Source organism: Ornithodoros turicata, chromosome 1, assembly GCF_037126465.1.
Source record: "Ornithodoros turicata isolate Travis chromosome 1, ASM3712646v1, whole genome shotgun sequence".
NCBI classification, from domain to species: domain Eukaryota; kingdom Metazoa; phylum Arthropoda; class Arachnida; order Ixodida; family Argasidae; genus Ornithodoros; species Ornithodoros turicata.
The window spans coordinates 81,460,668-81,480,368 of NC_088201.1; the positions used below are offsets into that span (position 1 = coordinate 81,460,668).

The window sequence follows — 19,701 nt, forward strand, 5'->3', positions numbered from 1 at the left end:
ATGCTTGTGTGTGTCTGGCAGAACTCTTGGAGCGGTACTGCCTACATATCTGATGAACGTTCCTGTCTTTTCTTTTCTTTTTTTCTGAAGCGTACTTCTGTGCAACTCACGTCAGGAAGGGAAGCAAAAACTGGTCTAGACAAAACAGAACAAGTTTGTTTCAAACTTGAATAGCCATTATGTGTAAGAAAGCGCAAGAGATAGCGTGAAAACGTATACCAAGTCAGTTTTGTAACTCTTCATTTGAATCAGCTCTTCAAATCACTTGGGAAAGAATGCAGAAAGAATGCGACGTTTCGTTAAAGTTTCCCCAAAACATGCGCACCAGTGGCACACGGATGTCGCAACATTACCGTGTAACTTGTAAACTACATTCGTACACGCGCTACACACTTAGAAGATGTTAGCTGTAAGAGAACTGCAGCACAGATGTGGGCGCTTGCATGTCTCTCACATTCCTGCAGCGCAGGACACTCGCTGCTTGCTATTTCGCCCTCGCAACCGGTAAACGTGAAATTCACCTTCACGAAATAAGGTTGATCAAACACGCCGGAACTTCGCAAATAATACGCGACAACTATAGCCTTCTCTTTGGACAACCCGGTTACGCCTGCCAGAAGTATATGAGCTGCGTTTAATACTCGTTCACCTTCAACGCAAAGACAATTAACATTGCAGTTCAGAAATCTCAAAATCGAAACTGAGCGACAACCTGGATACGCCCGCCATGTTGGAGCTTAGATGTGCCATCTACAGGTCATGAAAAATGCGAATAACCTGGGTTGTGTGTTCACGTATGTCCATTCTACACTCTTAAAAATGAACTTCACCGCATAGCACGCTCCCACACTCTGAAAAGTGAACTTCACCACACAGAACGGTGAAGGCCAACCATTGCACAGAATGATACCGTTATTGGACCGCTCCCGATTTGTGGAAAGCGCAAGGCGTAGGCCTTTTTGTGATAATTAACGTAACTGCATACGTGTCCCAAAAAAGGCGTACGCGCCCCGTTTCTAATTTATCAGGGGGCAGAACGATCTCATTTGGGATGTTGGTTGGCTAAGAACATGCTATGTGGTGAAGTTCTGTTTTTAGCCCTTTCACCAGCACCACCATCTGTTTGTAGAGTGTAACCAGCCATCATCCTGAACGACATCGTTCTCGCCCCTGATTTCTTGAAAACTGGAGGCGTACGCCTTTTTTTTTTTTTTGTACCAATTGGTACAAAAAAGGCATGCGCTAGGTTGGGAGCGTGCAATGCGGTGAAGTTCATTTTTAAGAGTGCATCAAACAAAGAGGTGTAGAAGATCTCACTTGCTGCAGTATGGGAGATAATTATCTCCCTATTCATCTACCCCCGAATGGCTTAATGAGCTCACTTATTAGAGAGTGTTAATAGGCTGTTGATAACGTGGCTTCCGAAGCGCCGTATCTACCGCATCCAATCAACGGATACGTTCCGAGTCACGGACGCTGCCATTGGTGTGCACGATGACGTTATCAACTGTCAACTAACGCTAGCGTTATTTTGATTTGGTCACTGATTAACCTACCCCACACTGGAACATATCAAATCATCCTTGCCTCCTGAATACGAGGTTCCACGAGTTACCGCAGTAAGCTACCAAGAAGTACCGCATTGTGTCCTCTTACAACGTGAGGCAACATGGGTGCAGTTTGCTCCCCGCCTACGGACAAACTTAAAGGTACTGTAAAGCAGTAGACAAGCATGATATGTCGGTGATGTGACTAGAGACTTTGTTGCTTCTAAATACCATATGCGGAACCATACGACCGACAACGCGCTATAAATATTTGTAATTTGCCATGAAAGATGCGGCGGTGCGGAGCGGTGCGACGCCTGGTGTCAAACAACCTCCTGTACAGCGGGCAACACTGAAAATTGGTATTACACACTATTACACCTGAACTTCGTTATTTTAGTAACCATATTATTAGTTTTCCTGTTTACCTATGCATTCTGAAACCCTTGTTAACTGTTTTTTTTTGCGAAGTAACCCAGCGTTGGCCGCTGTTCGATGGAGGCTCTCCCCACTTCTCTGCTGCGCCTGCGCGCTCCTTCTGTTCGCGGCCTCTTTCGAACGAACAAACTCTCTCTGTGAACCTCTGTGAACAAACAAGTCCCGACGCTGTCTGGCTTCTTGAACGTCTGACACATTTTTTTCAAAGGCTCAGCATTTCATTTCAGTTCGCTTATCCGTTTATCCTCAGATCGTTGTGTGGACTGCAGGGGCGGATTTTATGGTGGATTGTGGTGGATTGTTATGTTGGGCCCAATGTTATACGCATGCAATGTGGTTGCCGCCGTATGTGTCAGGAGTACGGATTCATTTTGAATACCTCGTACAGTGTTGCCCGTAATCTTTAATTGTAATTTTCTAATTAATTGCACCGTCGATTGGAATGAAACTTGCGCAGTTTTTGTCCTGGTGGCTTGGACTATCGAATAGCCACACTAAATGACATGTGATCAGTGCTGCTTTACAGTACCTTTAACACTCATGTTGGAGGCTTTCTTTCGACGGGCGATGTACGTTACATACCTGAGGAATTCCGTAAATTCCTGCACCCTCTCTTTGTCGACGGCAGACCGATTAGTACACGCAGCGAAGAGGTCGGCTGCCTTGCGAGTGGCATTGAAGGAGAAGACGCCCCGTTCAAGCATGGTGGCTACGTCCTTGCTCCACTTGTTCCGCATTTCGGAGGCAACTGAAGCAGCGATGTCGCGGTTCCAGTTTGAGCAGACGAAGGCGCTGAAGTCTTGACATGGGTCTACGCTGGTGTTGATATCACGCAGGAGCGTTCGAGCATGTTCAAAGCAATCCTGCGAGAGGGTATTCCGTTAGTTGCGTGGCTTCAAGCTCCATATACATGACATTCTCGGATAAACAAACGAGCCCCCGTCAAAACTTTCGGTGCCACGAAGGCTTCCGGTACTTCCGCGACTAAGGACGCTCGGAACCAGCCACCATGCTGAATGATATCTTTCACTTTCCTGATTTGCTGAAAATGGGAGGCGTGCGCATCTTTGTGGCAATTTGAATTGCCATAAAAAGACGTATACGGCCCTCTCTCTCCTCAAATAAGAAGCGATAATTGTATCAATCGACATAGTGGTGGGCGTAGAGCGTGTTTGCTGCGAAACCGGATGTCGTTTTGGCAACAAACCGGAAGCGCTGCAGAAAGGCACGTATAAAGGCTGCGGGACAACCGTGACATGAACGTTGATCAGACAACTCTTTATATTTTCCGTCAACGTGTGAAGGGTTAAGAAAGCTGGAGCGTAGATGCGCAGAGAAGGAACAACGACACTCCTATCCTATTTAACCTTTTCTTGGAGAAAGCTATGAGCAAGCGGGTTAACGATTTCAGTAAAGTACTGAGCACTATTTCTGTTAAAAAATGGTTGTGCTCACGTGTTTGTCAAAGGCCGACTCGTCACGCCATAAAGCCCCAAGTAAAAACATGTCATGCAGACGACGTGGGACATTGTTCCGTTTATGAGCATGAACGTGGAAGCTCACTGTTGCACACAATAAGCTTAAGCTTAATAAGTTTTTTTTCATGACGAAAACCCGAGACTGGGATGGATCATCATGGGATGGATCGTCATGGATCTTAGCCACCAGCTCGCTTGCTTTTTAACCATTTTATCTGTAAGTTTTTTTTTTTTTTTTGCTATAAAGTGGAACAGTTATCAGGAATAACAACCTCACTGACAACATATGATTGCATTAGGTTCCAGTTGGAACGAGGATAGGAAAACGATGCACGCAAAAATAATTCCTACACGTCATAGGGAATACTGTATGCGTCATACGCCCTCTCAGAATGAGTGATGTGTAGTACCTGCGTGTCGCAGACGTTTTGTGAACTGTGTAGGCGGCCAGTGGGCAGCGCGGATTTCTTGGAAAGCACGTATAAGATGAGAGCTATGATGACAAACGTGGCTATGAGAACACCCAGAGCTGTCGTATTTTTGCTATTGGCCTTTTGAACCGGATGGGTAACAGGGCCACTTTCCACGTCTCGGTCCCTTGCCTTCCTCTGGACTCGTCGTGGTGGCGGGGTTGCCTGATAAAGATACGTGCGCATAAACAGGATACAGATTGGTGAAAATTGTACACCAGCACATGCCGTGCAGCAGATATATCGATCTCAACTTACCCTCATATAGAGGGTTCGCAAAGATAAACTTCCGGGTTTGTAACGAAGATAAAACAAATAGAAACAGTGTCGGGAAGCTGAAGTAGATGTTAGAGGACGTATTATGCCCCCAAAATTTGTAAAATAAAAGATACTGCCACTTGGTCCGTTTCTCTGCGGATAAATCGTGAAAATTAAAAAACCGCCACTGCCTAACATTTCCAATCGGCTATACCTGTGTTTCAGCTCCTTCCGTCAGATAGCGACACGGTCGAACGGAGCGTTGTAGACTACTTCGCTGAGTAGTCCTCTGCATTCAGTTCCACTTGTTCACTTGGTTTCGATATCGTCTGCAACGCCGCGTTCGATCGTTTCGCCATCTGACGGAAGGAGCTGAATCGCAGGTATGGGCACCGTGCGCTAGAGTTTTCTATCGACGGCAGCGGCCCCTCGAGGGGAAACGCGGCGTAATGCCCTGGTACCAGCCAGCAGCGTCTCGCAGTGCTGTGCTAGTTTCGCCGTTCGAAAAGAGCGATTTGAGGCTGCCTGCATAGAAAGTCAAAGGAGAAGACAAAATGGAAATTAATTCTATGTGGTAATCTGCCACGACAACCAAGTTATTGTGAAAGAGAGGCAACTTGCCGTAAAGGTTTCGTCCTTCTCGCTGTATCGTCCCGCCGATCACGTATTTGAGAGAGCGCTTTCACGGCAATCCACCCAACGGGCCGCTCAAATCCGTTGTTTCAAACTTAGAACTCATTCCTTGCATTTAGTATATTTGTCAATGACCAGTTGAGCGTCACGATGCGGACTTATAGCACAGCAACTGACGTGAAAAAAGTTGCGAAATACACCAATGAATGACCAATGAACATTGTGGAGCTTGGCTAAAATTAGTGTCTGCCATATGTCGTACAGTATTTGTCGGCGAAGACTGGATTTGGACCTTGTCTTCCTTCAATATAAAGCTTGCATGCGAACACAGGGAATTATTTGTCCTCCCAGAGCTGCGTTTCGCAAGCCGTCATCATTTTATGTAGGTGCATTCTGTCCCTATGATCTTATTATCGTTGCCAAATCTTGTGATCTCGGTTTACAAGTGGTTCTTTGCTCCTTCCTATTCGTCCGCACAAAAGTACACACACACACACACAAAAGTAATCATGCGTTTGTCGAACAGCAACCTCACTGTTTCTTCTTAATTATTGCCATTTTTTTATTTTTTAGCATAGTTTGTTTTGTGTTTCTTTTGCGTGATATTTCTGGCTGCTTCTATGTTGCAATTTGCGACAATGTGTCTGATGCGCTATGTTCACCTATACTAAGGCCGCTGTGGTCGTTGTTTAGCACTAATAAAGCATTATTATCATTACATATCCAGTTTCAAACAAAAACACGCCTTATTTATACCCTGAAACAATCTTGATTGATTGACTGATTGATTTTTATTACTATGACTGTGCATCAAATGCAGGCACATAGGGCTAAAAGGGAATCCCCCGCCTTGAGCGATGCAAGATTGGGAATTATTTGACTAAGAAACTTATTCTCACAGTGCATCATCACGTTAACGGATTATGCATAAGAAAGAAACGAGAACGTCTCTTCCCGCTATCTTCGTAATGTATATTCCAATTTGTTGTTGGCTGTATTATTCATGTGAACTCTTCAGTGAGAGATTTCCGTCCCCATAGCGCAGGTACTGGACGTAGCTAGTCTCTGATGTGTAGTCTATAATTAGTAGTCCCTTGCGGATAAATATGCACTTAACTTCACGTAAATACCGGCCATGAATACTACACGCTTGTCTGCGCTACACACTGTGTCACACATTGTGCATAGACACATAATGTTCCACGTGCAAAAGGCTTCCCCATCGCATACATTTTATGTGACAAACACACACACAAGTAGTCTCACGGGTTAATGAGTCCAAAGCCTCAAAGCCGACATATAAAATTCGGTAAAACACCCGTACGAAACAAAGCTACATACGCGAAGGCGCCGATACGGCGTCAGTACCAGACCGTTACGCGCGAAATCGCCACGGGTGGCGCTGTCGATCAAGCGACCGCAGCGTCCTCTCGCTAGTGCACGGTGGAAATGTTAGGCAGCGGCGTTTTTTTTTTAATTTTCACAATTTGTCCGCAGAGAAACGAACCACGTGGCAGTGTTGACATAAAATTTTGGGGCACATTACGTCATCTAACATCTACTTTAGCTTCCCGACACTGTTTCTACTTGTTTTATCTTCGTTACAAACCCCGAAGTTTATCTAGGCGAATCCTGTACTTTTAAATTTTGACGTTCATATTCTTAGCCCAGGAAGCTGCTTCGTGCATCAACAGTCGTTCATTTATTCTGAATGGTAATATAGCATAGATGCAGGTGAGCGGGTGAATGAACTCCATAATGAAGAAGACCTGATCTATAGGTGAAGACACAAAAACAGATACAACACAGCCGCTTTGAGCGTTTGTGTAACGTCTGTTTTTGCTCAGAGCACATGTGCTCAAAGGGAAATGTGTCAAGAGTTGGCGTCGCGAACGCGCTGAAGCTGCTTTCTGCCAGTATATAGAAACATTTTGCGAGGGAACGAAAAGTGTGAGATACGTGAAAGTGCAGTTTGAGCAAAAGATCATTGAATACACTGAAAACATAGTGGCTTAAACAAAATTTTGAAATCTGCTCGAATCAAACGAAAGTACGAAATATCAGAGTTTGAACTACCGAGAGTCTAACGTCCTATGTGTAAGTCCTATCGCAACCCGCGCGGGCAAATCCGCCGCGGCTTCCGCCGCACGGCTACAACCAGCGCTGCTACAACACACAGCCCGTCGTGAAATTTTTCTACTTCGCAATATGAGTAATATTTTCGGATACTTTTGTGCAGTTCGATATAATGACCGCTGTGGACATTGCTCATCAATTGCTCATCATTAATCGAACAAGGAGCCTCCTTGTATTCGCCACTGCGTAAAATGCGTCCACATGAAATGCAGCAAAGGTACAATCTCACAAAATTTCTCTATTCGATAGCCTTAGCACTCAGTACTCTTACGCCCAGCGCTGTATCTGTTACCAAAATACGGTATCGCGATACCGATACTCGTTACTTGAGTGAAAGTAATCGAAATACCGATATCGATACTGTCTTTTTAAAGTAATGAAGTACCGCTACCGTTACTACAAAAAGTAACGCGATACTTTGCCCGATACTTTTGTTGGAAATCTTAAGTTGATGCAACATACAAATCTCGCTTACGTGCACACCTCATTTATATAACAGAATATAACAGAAAGAAGACAGTTTCCCAATAAAAAGACGGCATATTTATTACGTGGCTCAGACACTTTGCTTTTGCTTGCTTTTATCAATAGCTGGTTCTCAAAGTCTACCATCCTAGCAGGCCATGGTCTCTCTGGCAGCTGACAGACGCCAATATGACAATTACGTTAGCGTCAGGCACACACATAACGTGGAGTCCCATGACCAAGGAAACCTATTCGATGTTAACAATACCAGAGTTTATGTGAGCATGACTCAGTATGACAAGGCAGCGCACTGTCAAGGACTTGACCTCTGTTCGTTGTCCTTAACTCTTTTGTTGAGCGGAGCGTGGTTATTTCCTCCAAGATGGAAGAAAAAAAGTGAACATGTATTTGGTATAATTCCCGTGACGGAGCACGCAGGCGTGTCCAACAGGTTTCTTGTCGCGAGCTAGGCGGGCCAGTGACAATGAATAAGAGTAAGAAATATGGTCGGCGAAGAAAGGGTGGAGTACTTAAAAAGTATCGGTGCCGGTTTCACGTCAGTTCAGGCAAGGGGTGCCATCGACCTCCAGGATTTCCATTATTTTTTATATTTAGAAGCTCATCGTATATGATGATCAACAGCGGTAAAATAAATAATTTCTACGGAATAGTTTTCGCGCAAAAAATCGAGAAAATCCGGCCCCGAATTCGAGTGTTTCAGTTTTGCCGTGTTTGCACGTGTATATCTCCCGAGTTTTAAAAAATACCGTAGTGAAATTTTTGTATGCTTTAGGATGCTACAGGCCAGCAGTCTGAGCGCAAATTTTAGAGCGCATGTGCAATGCTCTGTTCTATAAAAAATGGCGAACATGCTCTCTCGCGCAGTTTGTTCCAACTTCGACGCATAATTTCTGTGGCTGTAGATAGTCCTCATTACCATATTTGGTATCAGTACACTCATCTCTTAATGCTCTTTCATCTGATATATATATTGTATGTATACCTCCTACAAGTATCTGCTGAAACAGGCAAATGTTAAGGCATATTTCGAAAAAACATGGATTTTGCGCGTCCGTTTCTCGAAAAGGCCTTTTGATTTCATTTATATTTTGCCAGGACATGGCCCGATGTTAGATCTTTCATCTTACGTAAAAAAAAAGTATGCTTCAAAAGATTGTATCTCATTACGGCCGAAGTCTCATTACGGCCGATGTCTCAATACGGCCGAAAGTCTCAATACGGCCGATAATCCTTTAATCCCCAAGTGTCTCATTACGGCCAAAGTCTCAACACGGCCGAAGGCAGTCTCATTACGGCCGAAGATGTCTCATAACGGCCAAATGTGAAAATGTGTATTGTAACCTGCATTAATATGCAATGTCGCAGCCAGGTATGGATATATATTCAGCCGGGTATAAGGCATGCACTGTGCCCTTAGGGCCCTTATCATATTTATATCCACATATTGCGAGACAAACGGTATGTTATCATACCACAGCACAATGCAACATATTGTGTAATGTGTACTCCCACAAGGTAGTGTTGATGTTGCTGTGAAGCAGGCTACTATGTGGAGTTAGCTACTTGTAGAGAGCTAGATGAATATTGGCTTTGTTGTGACGCTTTTGGAGCCATCCTACAGTCACTGGCCAAGACGGAACACCTATCTCAGTCGATGTCAGTTTATTTCCATTCGCCTTACAATTGTACAATTCTTGCTTCTGGAATGAATAAACCTGCAAGAAGCGAAGAGCAACCATGAATAGGCTAGAATATTAAAAAAAAAAAAACAACAAAAAGCATTTATCTCTACATGGCTGGTTTTAATGTGCACAAGCTGCACATGTGTTGATACGTGTCTGTTATTTCATACAAGGTTAACATAAATCTTCATCTAGACAAAAGAATGACAAGCCTTAAAAATGTGACTTCCAGGTAAACCAGAGCATGACCATGATATGAATATAGGTTCAGTAGTTCATTCCCTTAATGGAAACATGTGAATATCAAATAGTGATAACGTACAATTCATGAAATGATGCATGCATAACTTTCCATTTCTGGTTTCTTTTTTATAAAGGTAGTGCACGAATTAACATTCGTGCACTACTACAAAATTTCTCACTTCACAACAGAACCTTATGATGATCTTAACAGCTCACCTCTTCGGCCCTGGGCAGCAACATCCTATTAGCCATGTTTTTATTTTTCGGAATCCTCCGTGCAGCCACATACCATGCCTGGAATGGAAAACCAGCTATAAATAACAATGTATTTGAATGACTTCCTCTTGAAGTATTTATACTGATCAGATATGCTTTTGTGCCTAGTATGGTGCGCGAAGCCACATAAGTACAACATTTGCAGACGTTCGACGTAAGCAGTTCAAGGAGATCAAGTACGCCGACTTGCGCTTTTATTTTTGAAGAAATACGACGACAAATTTTAACAAATTAAATATGGTAGGTGCATGTCTAGTTTAGCGGCGCCACTCGATTTCAAACTTCTAATCTACATACCTGGATGGGATTTTGCATGGTGCATCGTAATCCAGAATAGGTGCATGTCTGGTTTAGCGGCGCCACTCGATTTCAAACTTCTAATCTACATACCTGGATGGGATTTTGCATGGTGCATCGTAATCCAGAATAATCAAGCGGCGGTCGGTTCCACAAATTCCTCCAGAGATCAGTTTCCCCTGGAAAGTTTCGGCAGCGGCGACCATGTCATCCCCATGCGCCCATTGTTTACGTATGACAGCTTACGCACACCTCGCACTCTTCCCAGCATGCATTTCGCCTGTTCCCTCTCGCTCGTTGCCAAGAATGCTCAATGAAAGCACTAGATCTCGACGGGCATCATTTGTGGTACTCCTACGCATCAGCCATAGAGCTTGGTTTCCCTCACTAAACGAAGTATAGTGAGGTTGGGTTAGGCCAGGTCAGTACATATTACACGCGGGGGGGGGGGGGGGGGGTCCGGGGGATTACAGGTATGTTGGCATCTTTTTCATTCCTGTATATCATTTCACATTACACTATACGTGAATACATGGTGTCATGTCTCACGATGCTGGGGAAGTAGTTGCATGGGGAAGTGTGCATGGTTGTAGACTTTTAATTTTTGATCGCGTAATCGAAATATCGGCACCTTTCGCATTGTGGTTTGCATGTGACCAACCAAGTGCTGTTCCCTTATTAGCGCTTCCTGCAAACGACAAAACGAAACATGTGGGAATGTATATTTTTGATTACTCATATAAAGCAAGAAAATGTATCGTTTTCAGGTTGCTGCCACTACTCCATGTGCCCGCAATTGTCTTGCGTGTATGATTACACTAACGACGTCGCCCACCACGGCGGAAGTGTTTTGCGTACACGCGTTTCAGCATGAAGCCTGCAGGTAACATCTGATGCTTACCCTTCTGGTATTCTGAATTTACATATTGTAGCTTAGAGGAATTCCGAATGCCCAGAGTGACACACACTTATAACATTGTGACATCAGTGCAGTGGCATAAGCCCTAATGTAGTGCCCCACGAAAATGAACGAGGGGCAGTGGTTTATCCAGAATCCCAAGCACGAGAGGGGTGTTGGAAAAAATTGTGGGGGGAGGTCATCATTATAGTTACGTCATTACAGCTTAACATATCATTACAGACGTATCTGAAGCTGAAATCACAAGGGCACCCCCTGTAGGGGGTGCACAGGCAAAAAAGTTAGGGGGGTGTAGGGGGGTCTGGGTAAAGCACTGACGAGGGGGACTCCTCCACCCCATGTCAAGCCTCATAAAGCACATCCTGAAATATTTTCCTGGCTATGCAGCTGCATCATTATGACATAATTGTCATTGTTGTCCATAATTCTTGAATATGTTTTGAATATATGGAAAAAAAAGTCTGCTTGACAGCATATGTCTCATGGTCATCATCAAAACGAAAGCATATGTCATTTTGTTCTGTGCCTTATGTACTTTTTTTAAATTTCAGGTGGACGTAAATTGTAGAAGGCAGCTAGTGGGGGAGAAGATCATGATCATAGGTCATGTGGCTCCTGGAGCTCCCAGTGGGCTCCCTTGTGGAGTACTTTTCAGAACACGCACACAGTTCGCTCACAGAACCAACGAGTAGGATGTTGCTTGAATACTGAGAGAAAATGGCGTAACACATACAAATATCGTGTGACACATATGACAATAAAATCATTTTTCACGAGGGATGCATGAAACACTGTCGCAATATTGTGTGCATGAACCATTGTGTGTGACATAAGCCGTGGGGGCACACTGCCTCGGACACATTTTGGGAAGCATAAAACACAGTATATACAGAGCTAATATGGTGGATGCTTCTTTTTTCTTTTTGGCCGTTATGAAACATCTTCGGCCGTAATGAGACTACCTTCGGCCGTATTGAGACTTTGGCCGTAACGAGACACTTGGGGATTAAAGGATTTTCGGCCGTAATGAGACTTTCGGCCGTAATGAGACTTGGGCCGTAATGAGACTTCGGCCGTAATGAGATGTTACCCTTCAAAACGCGTACACTGGCGATTAAACGAGGCCTAGTGTGCGTGCGTACGTGTCGAAGCACAGCTGCCGGTACCGCGGGATGGCGGGCCTCCTGTCGTTGTACAAGAAAGGGACAACTTTGTGTAGCCAAAAGTGGCATTTTATGTCTATATATTTACAAGAGTGCGAAAAAGTAGTATTTTGCAATGACAGCGACAAATGATTTCACTCAGTTTCTGTGAAAACGTCACTTTTCTGCATTCACTGTCCCCACGGTATGAGCTATGAATGTTTCACGGCCTCGACTTTCCGATGTCTTGCTTTGCCACGCATGCGAACCTTGTATGCCACTTTGATGCGGTAGAGACTCACCCATTCCTTTTTCTTTTGCATTCTAAAACATGCCACGTCCTCAGCCCGCACATGGAGTAAATAGACGCCGGTTAGTTGTTTCGGCAAGCACGTTATCATATCTTGTGAACCTAGGATGATATCTTGCTCGAGCGAACGCATGTTAGGTGTCGTGGCATGGTGCTTGGTTATTCCACCGAACCTGTTACACGTACTTTTCTCGTGGCCTGTTCCTGAACAGCCATGTCGCGCTCGCAAAAGTAGATTTCGAGAGCTCATAGAGCCTATGCCGATTTTTAAAATGGCTCACTGCTGCATCAGACACGTAAATCATTAGCTGCAAGAGGAACATTCTTGTCAAGCCATTCTTCAATAGCGATGGAAGCTAACAGTGACTGTGCAGAATTGTGACACAAGTCTTCGCTCACCACACCAAAACTGTGCGTTTCCGTCTCTCTTTCAGCATCTCTCTTACCTCTCTGACTACCTTACGTATTATAGAGATGTTCGTGGTTAAAACTCATTTGCAACTACTAGGGTGCAGTTGTTTAACTACATTTGTAACTACTCCCGCTATACAATACTGATGTAGTGATGTGTCATGCAATGATAAAGTCCTCCAATCCAAGGCCTCCCATCTGACGACGGAGGGGGCGTATGCTTTTTGGATATGCTGTGTGTCGATCGTTATATACCCTGATTAACAGAAAAGACGTACTTTCTGCTCATGTGCATTTGAAACAGAAAATGATGCCAGTGCGCTCTGTGCAGTGCGTGCTCTCCTTATTGCAATACTTCGGCACACTTTGCTTGCGAGTGCATGTATGCGTGTGATGCGCAAGATGAAAAAAATATCAAAGTTGTCGCTAATAAGCACAAAGAAAGAAGGCAGTGAAGCACACGGAAGGCTAAGGGACAAAATGCGAAGTAGTTGTAGCCCGCTGTAACCTAATTACTGTAGTTTAACTAGTAGTTGAACTACCATTTTTGCATGCAGTTTCTAACCGTTCGTTAACTACCATGCAGTAGTTTAACTACAAATAGTTAACTACTGCACATCCCTGTAGGACACACCCCACTTCCTGTCGGTACAAGAGGTACCTTTGTAATACAACGTCGCGCTAGCAGGTGTACGACACGCACATCTGGGTACTGTGAGCGTGACATCGCGTTGGTATCGCGCCTTGGGTTCGGGACGCGACAAGCCACCTCGTCGCGCTACGATCGCTATCAGAAGTCGCTCCATGTGGTTTAGCCTTAACGCAGGTTCCGATGAAATGCAGAGCCCTTAGTTAGGTTAGGCTACATTGCACAGATTGGGATTCGGGGTGAGGGGGGGGGGGGTGCCCCCGGTCACGCTTTATGCGGTGCGGGCATCATACTGTGTTCCGGAAGGGTACTTCCGTTCGGGCTATATTCCGTGTCTGCTACCTTCACAAACATGGCGGATTTCATTTAAAAGTTGACAAGATAGTGTTAACATTGTTCTTTTTCTATTTATCTAATCACATTCCTCGTTCATCTTGGTGTCAGCCGTTCGCTTTGTTTTAGTACTATTCTGCATTTCTGTAGCGCTTTTATTTTTTTTTAGACATAAATGCCTGTACGCAATCACATCCCCGAATGGTGCTGTGGTGTTACTTCCATCTTGGGTATGACAGATGAAACGCGCATAATCGAGCCGACCACCCGTCGCGCAGGATGACGAACTCACCTCTTGTTTTTCTGTTCCGTCCACTTCTCTATTCTCTCTTGTTTCCTCCAGAGCCTCTTTCACAACTGCAGTAAAGAATGGCATTTGTGCCAATAGTAAGGTGCAAACAGATGCGAATGGATTCCCAGCATACGCCACATTTCGTGAATAGAATAGCGCGCATGCAGTAACACACAGCATCCTCGGTGTGACTTCCTCTTTTACTCCCTTACGGAAGCATTGACTTCGCTTTAGTACTAATAGGAAGCATCTATTTTTTATTTAGTTATTTGTACCTGATGGGCTGACAGCAGGGTGGAAGCAGAAGAACAAGACAATAAAAGCAAACACTCAATGAGAAAATATATCACATAGAGCAGCTCTGAGTTGGACAGAATTGGATAGTAACAACAGAAGGAGCCAATCTGTTCCAATTGTCCAATGATGTTAAACAACTTCAAGTCCGCGCTCTGGGGCAGACTACATAGCAAGGATAGTGTAGATGGATAAGTGGACGAGGCAGTTCTAAGTTTATGAAAGGAATCTGTGAATAGTACAATTAGTAATTGTCAATTGTACAACTTGTAGTTAGGTTGTCTTATTTAGTTACGTTTATTTTAATTCCGCGCCTTTGTTTTGTTTTTAGCGCCGCGAAGCGACTGTGGCTATGAGCGGCGTACAGACATGGACAGATGGAGAGAGGGCAGCAGGAAGGAGTGGAGGACAGGGGGTTATAACGCGTCCTGTGCCGACTTCAAGGGGAACTGTGCCTGCATTCGTCTGGAAAGTCTGCCGGAAAACCCAGAGAAAGGCTCAGAGAGCACAGCCGGTGCGGGGATTCGAACCCGCGTCACCACCCAGTTTCGGCGTCGAAAGCAGTCATCCTAACCACCATCCCACGGGGGCCGGTGTGTTTCCTTTCAGATGCTCACGAAGTAAACGCTTAGCTAAGCAAGAACGTGAGCGCTATGCCCCCTGCAACCGTCGATGTAATCTTTACTTTCATCAAGTTAACGCGAGTCACGCTGGTCACGCTGGTGGCTGTTAGTAATTCGACCGTCAAGATGTGTATAAATAGGGAGCGTGAAAACTGGCCGTGCGGCCACAGAACGTGCTTGACAAGAATTGTGCTTCTGAAAGCTAGTAAAAAAAAAGCGGCTTAAAGGAGCTCAGGAAGACATCTAAAATTTTTTTTTGTTCTGAACGCATTGCGAAAGCAGGTAACTTAACTTGATGATTAACAGAAAAATTTTCTCTGTACCCGATATTTAAAAAAAAAGGGGGGGGAGGCACTTGAACATCCCCGCGGGCATTTGCGCTCGACTCGCTCCTCAGGGTAGGCTCCTGATGACGAGAAGGAAAAAAACGTCATCGGTGATATCATTCGGGGCGAAAGCGGCGACCGCGCTTCTATTGGGTTCAGTGCTGCCCGTTCGTTTTTTTTTTTTTTTTCGTTGCTTTCTCCCTGCCAAGTGGGGAATAAGGGAGGACCTCGATATTCCCAGCCGCGAAATTCCCGATCTCGACATGCACGTTCTCGAAACATGGAGAATCAAGGAAAAAGCCCGACTGCTTCGTAAGATGATACGCCGTGAAACATAACATGACTATTTATTCACTAAAATTCACGGGTTTTCTATGTCTGTCCAACTCGTATTAGCGAACGAAAGCAGCCACATTTTAGCAGCCGTTAGGCTTAGCTATTGCTATATGAGTACTTTATTTTTATTTTGTTATATATTTATGCGACACATGGAATGATCACGGAGAAGTCGTTTCATGTAATCAAAGCTCGCCCGATGTCGGAATTTCCTCCCTGGAAAAAAATTACCCAGGAAGAACCGTCCCCAGGGAAAAATGTCCCCCGGAGAAATCGTCTCCGCAAGAACGAAAGCCGTTTGATCGAACGCGGGACATTTGGTCGAAAGCCATTTGATCGAACACCGTTGGATCGAAACGGCAACGGTCGTTTGATTTATTTTTTTATTGCTTCGTTTTGAGCAGATGCATACTCTAAACAAGATTGAACTAAAGTTTTATACTATGGCGAAATTTCCTTCTTAGCGTTCAGACTTCGAGTGCCTTTCGTGCACATATCACTATCCCATTTCGGATCCCAGCAATGAAAAGGGTGCCCAGAAGAAGCGCAGGCTATTGGCTGCTCCCAACTTGAAGACATTTTCTTCGGTATGTGTCCTACTGCTACGCGGGATACTTCCGCGTTGTTCTATTCAATTTTATTTCATTTCGGATGGGAGAGAGTAAAAAGACACGCTTCGAGCTTCGAACTCCCTTCGAAAAAACGTATTTCGAACAAACGGCGTCGATCAACCGGCTTTTGATCGAACGGCTTTCGACCAATCGGTCTTCGATCAAACGCCTTCTCCAAACAGCTTAGGATTTCGGAATATCCAGTTATAATGTGATGAGGACGGTGCGATGGACTGTGGACGGTGAACTGTCAAAAACAAGCCTAAACTAATCTAACCCTGAAAACTAACCTAGGACCCGGCTCTAACCTAGGTTACCACCGGGGACGATTTTTCCGTATCCCGGAGATTACAGGAGCGCCGTTGTGAACAGCTGAGGAAACGGATCATAGCCGATCAAGTGCTATCATATTATTTGTTTAAATTGGGTGACGGGATTTTTTAAATTAACATGCATGCCAATACACAGTAAAACCATTGAACAAGGAACATAAATGCGGTTACACCCACTGCGCCGCTTGCGCATCTGTTCTTTCTGTTCCTCTCTCGCAAAGTTTGCTGAGTGCAGACAACGCGGTAAGATTAGGAAGCGATTCTCCAACAACAAATAAATCTTGACTATAACACGAGGTGATTCATCACTGGTGATTTTCCAAGGTCCTGCTACCATCTACTTATTTCGGGCAGATATGTTAGCCGCGTTCTTTTATAAAGGGGAGTACTACAGAATACTGAGCGCAATGACGCATTACCTTCTGTATTCGTATCAGTCAAATGAAACGCAAATGCCCACCACCATCCTGAGGCTCTATATAAGGAGGTCGAACGTGGTATCGCACACTGGATACAGTACTGACAACAGCAAATTCTGACGATTGGAAACAGATAGGTGCGTCTATGTACAAGAAAAAGGTCAAGACAAGGTAATACTTGGAGTCTATGTCGACGACATATTACTTCTCGCTAACAGCGACAAAATGCTGCAAACGGCGTTGTGCTTTCTAAACCAGAAAGTCAGTTTGAGAGACCTGGGAGATCCTACCAAAATCCTCGGCATCGAGGTCCATCGAAACCAGGACGAGAAGACAATTAGTATTAGCCAGACGAAATATATCGACGAGATACTGCATCGGTATCACATGGACGAATACAGGCCTATTAAGACGCCCATGGAAACCCGCCAAGAAGACACCGTCAAGAAACAAAAGGTGGAAGAGAGGCCGGACGTTCCCTAGCAAAGCCTCATTGGAAGCCTCATGTATCTTGTGCAGGGCACAAGACCAGACATAGCATTTGCGGTCAACTACCTCAGTCAATTCAACACGTCCTACACCATCCAACATTGGAAAATGGCAAAGCTAGTATTGAGATACTTACAAGGGACAAAGAGTTTTTGCCTACAGTACAAAACGAACAACGACCGGTTTCACGGGTATTCGGATGCTAGTTGGAACTCAGATACGGCATGTGGAAAATCTCAGAGTGGATTTGTACTCATAATGTCGGGAGCGGCAATCTCCTGGAAATCCATGAAACAAAGAATAGTCGCTTTATCGACCTGTTAAGCTGAGTATGTGGCTCTCTGCGAAGCTATGAAGGAGGGGAAGTGGTTCAGGATGTTTTTATGTGAGCTGGGATTTGACTATCTATGCGAAGGTGGCGACAGCACTCTAGATGGCGGCAACTTTCTCCTGATTGACGATGGGGCAGACGACAAAATTCTGGTGAGAATTCGCAGTACATCGCAAATGTAGTGAATGCACTAACACCCTTATTTTATTACTTGCCATTTCAGATATTTTCAACGAAAGCAAACTTGGAGAAGCTCTGCCGCACACCGACAATCTTTATTGATGGGACATTTAAAGGGGCCGTAAACAGGTACAAAAGGTGCACATTTCTTTGTGTTAGATTATTGAAACTTAGGCAGTGAAAGCTCCTTGCAATTACTAACGCTCAAAAACAAAAGGCGCTTGCATACGGATGAAATATTCACTGCACTCTTTCGCATTTTAGCTCCGCCCCGCGGTCTAACTTTACGTCATTTTGACGTAGCGCTTTTCACAAATTACGATCGAGTGTTCCACGTATGATTTTATTTCAAATGCGGAATTGGACTAGATGAACGTGAATCCTCTTCTATTCAAAATCTAAACAGTTACAGCCTCAAACTGAAAAAAGAAATACGTTTAATTTGTATCATACGCGCACTACGTTTTCTGGACAGTAGCACGCAGCACACCACGAGCGCGAATGAATATCTGGGACTACAGTTCCGGAATCTTAGGTAGGTGCGCGATGGAACATCTTCGTCATCTTCGAATGGTTCCGACAACTGGGCTGCCGTATTTTGGTTTAAGCCACGCGGCATCGCGGCATCAGCTCGCGTGGTACAGTGGATAGCGTGCTGGCCATGTCACGTCGTAACTGGGAGGAACCCGGGTTCGAATCGCGTCATGTGATAGCAGCCTAACTGTTGACGTTTGCGCCGGAGATGTTGAAGATGTCATGACGTTGAATTTCGCAACCACGGGGCGCAAAACGCCGTTTCACACAAACTAACTGAGCGCTCCGACTCACAGCTGATAACGAAGTATGTTTATTGGCTGGTAATTTGAAACGTCATGTGCGCAGCTCGGCCCCCGATTGGACGGCAAAACGCTACGTAGTCATGTGACGTATGCGTGGTGGAGAGAGGCTCGCTGGTTACTCATCTTTGAAAGCAGTTATATGGGTCAATGAGCTGGCACGAGCCGAACGAAATGTATATTTGGGTATTATGATATATGTTCTTTCATGGGGTATCATTATTTCAGAAATGTTTGGTGGCCTGTTTACGGCCCCTTTAAGGTCACGCCGCAGCTTATCGCACAACTGTACACACTGCACGCTGAGTACCTTGGCGGAATCTTCCCATTCGTTTATGCGCTTCTGCCAGACCAGTCTCTGCAGACTTACAGAAGACTTTTCAGGCACGTCAAACAGGCGGCTGGCGTGTTTGGTTACGAATTCAACCCGGAGAGAGTCGTATGTGACTACGAAGCTGCAGGCTATAGGCGCCGTTAGCGATGTCTTCCATCGAAGCGAGGTGAAAGGTTGTTTCTTCCACTACTGCCAGTGCATCTGGAGAAAGGTGCAACGCCTGGGTCTGGTATCATCCTACATGCAGAACGAAGACGCGAGGCAGTGGATAAGCAGGTGTGCGGCACTCCCGTTTGTTCCCTTCCAGTTAGTCGACGACGTCTTCCTCTGGGTGCAGGAACATGCCCCAGCGTTGCCTCAGCTGGAGCATGCGTTTCATGATTGCGTGGTCCACACGTGGGTAGATGAAGCCGCCATATTTTCGAGGTAATATAGTTGCCTACAGAAAAGATAATGCACAGCTGAGCTGGCGCTGACGGTCAATTCTTGTTTGTACATTTCCGAGCCATTTGGAACCACTTCGAAAACGACGACAGAAGAACTATCAACATACGGGGTGCCGTGTGATGAGCTTTCATCGCACGTTAAAG

General features: G+C 44.9%; 1 protein-coding gene across 1 annotated transcript in view; it reads right to left on the reverse strand.

Moving 5' to 3' along the window:
• The window catches only part of LOC135377690 (phosphate-regulating neutral endopeptidase PHEX-like), a 29,969-nt gene extending 15,785 nt beyond the window's left edge, over positions 1–14,184 (reverse strand). The window contains exons 1-3 of the mRNA XM_064610290.1: positions 14,001–14,184; positions 3,874–4,098; positions 2,568–2,848 (exon numbers count right to left, since the gene is read on the reverse strand). Of these exons, the coding sequence (XP_064466360.1) occupies positions 2,568–2,848; positions 3,874–4,098; positions 14,001–14,180 (686 nt within the window). The 5' untranslated portion in view covers positions 14,181–14,184. The remainder of the gene's footprint in view (positions 1–2,567; positions 2,849–3,873; positions 4,099–14,000) is intronic.
• Between the last annotated feature and the right edge of the window lie 5,517 nt (positions 14,185–19,701).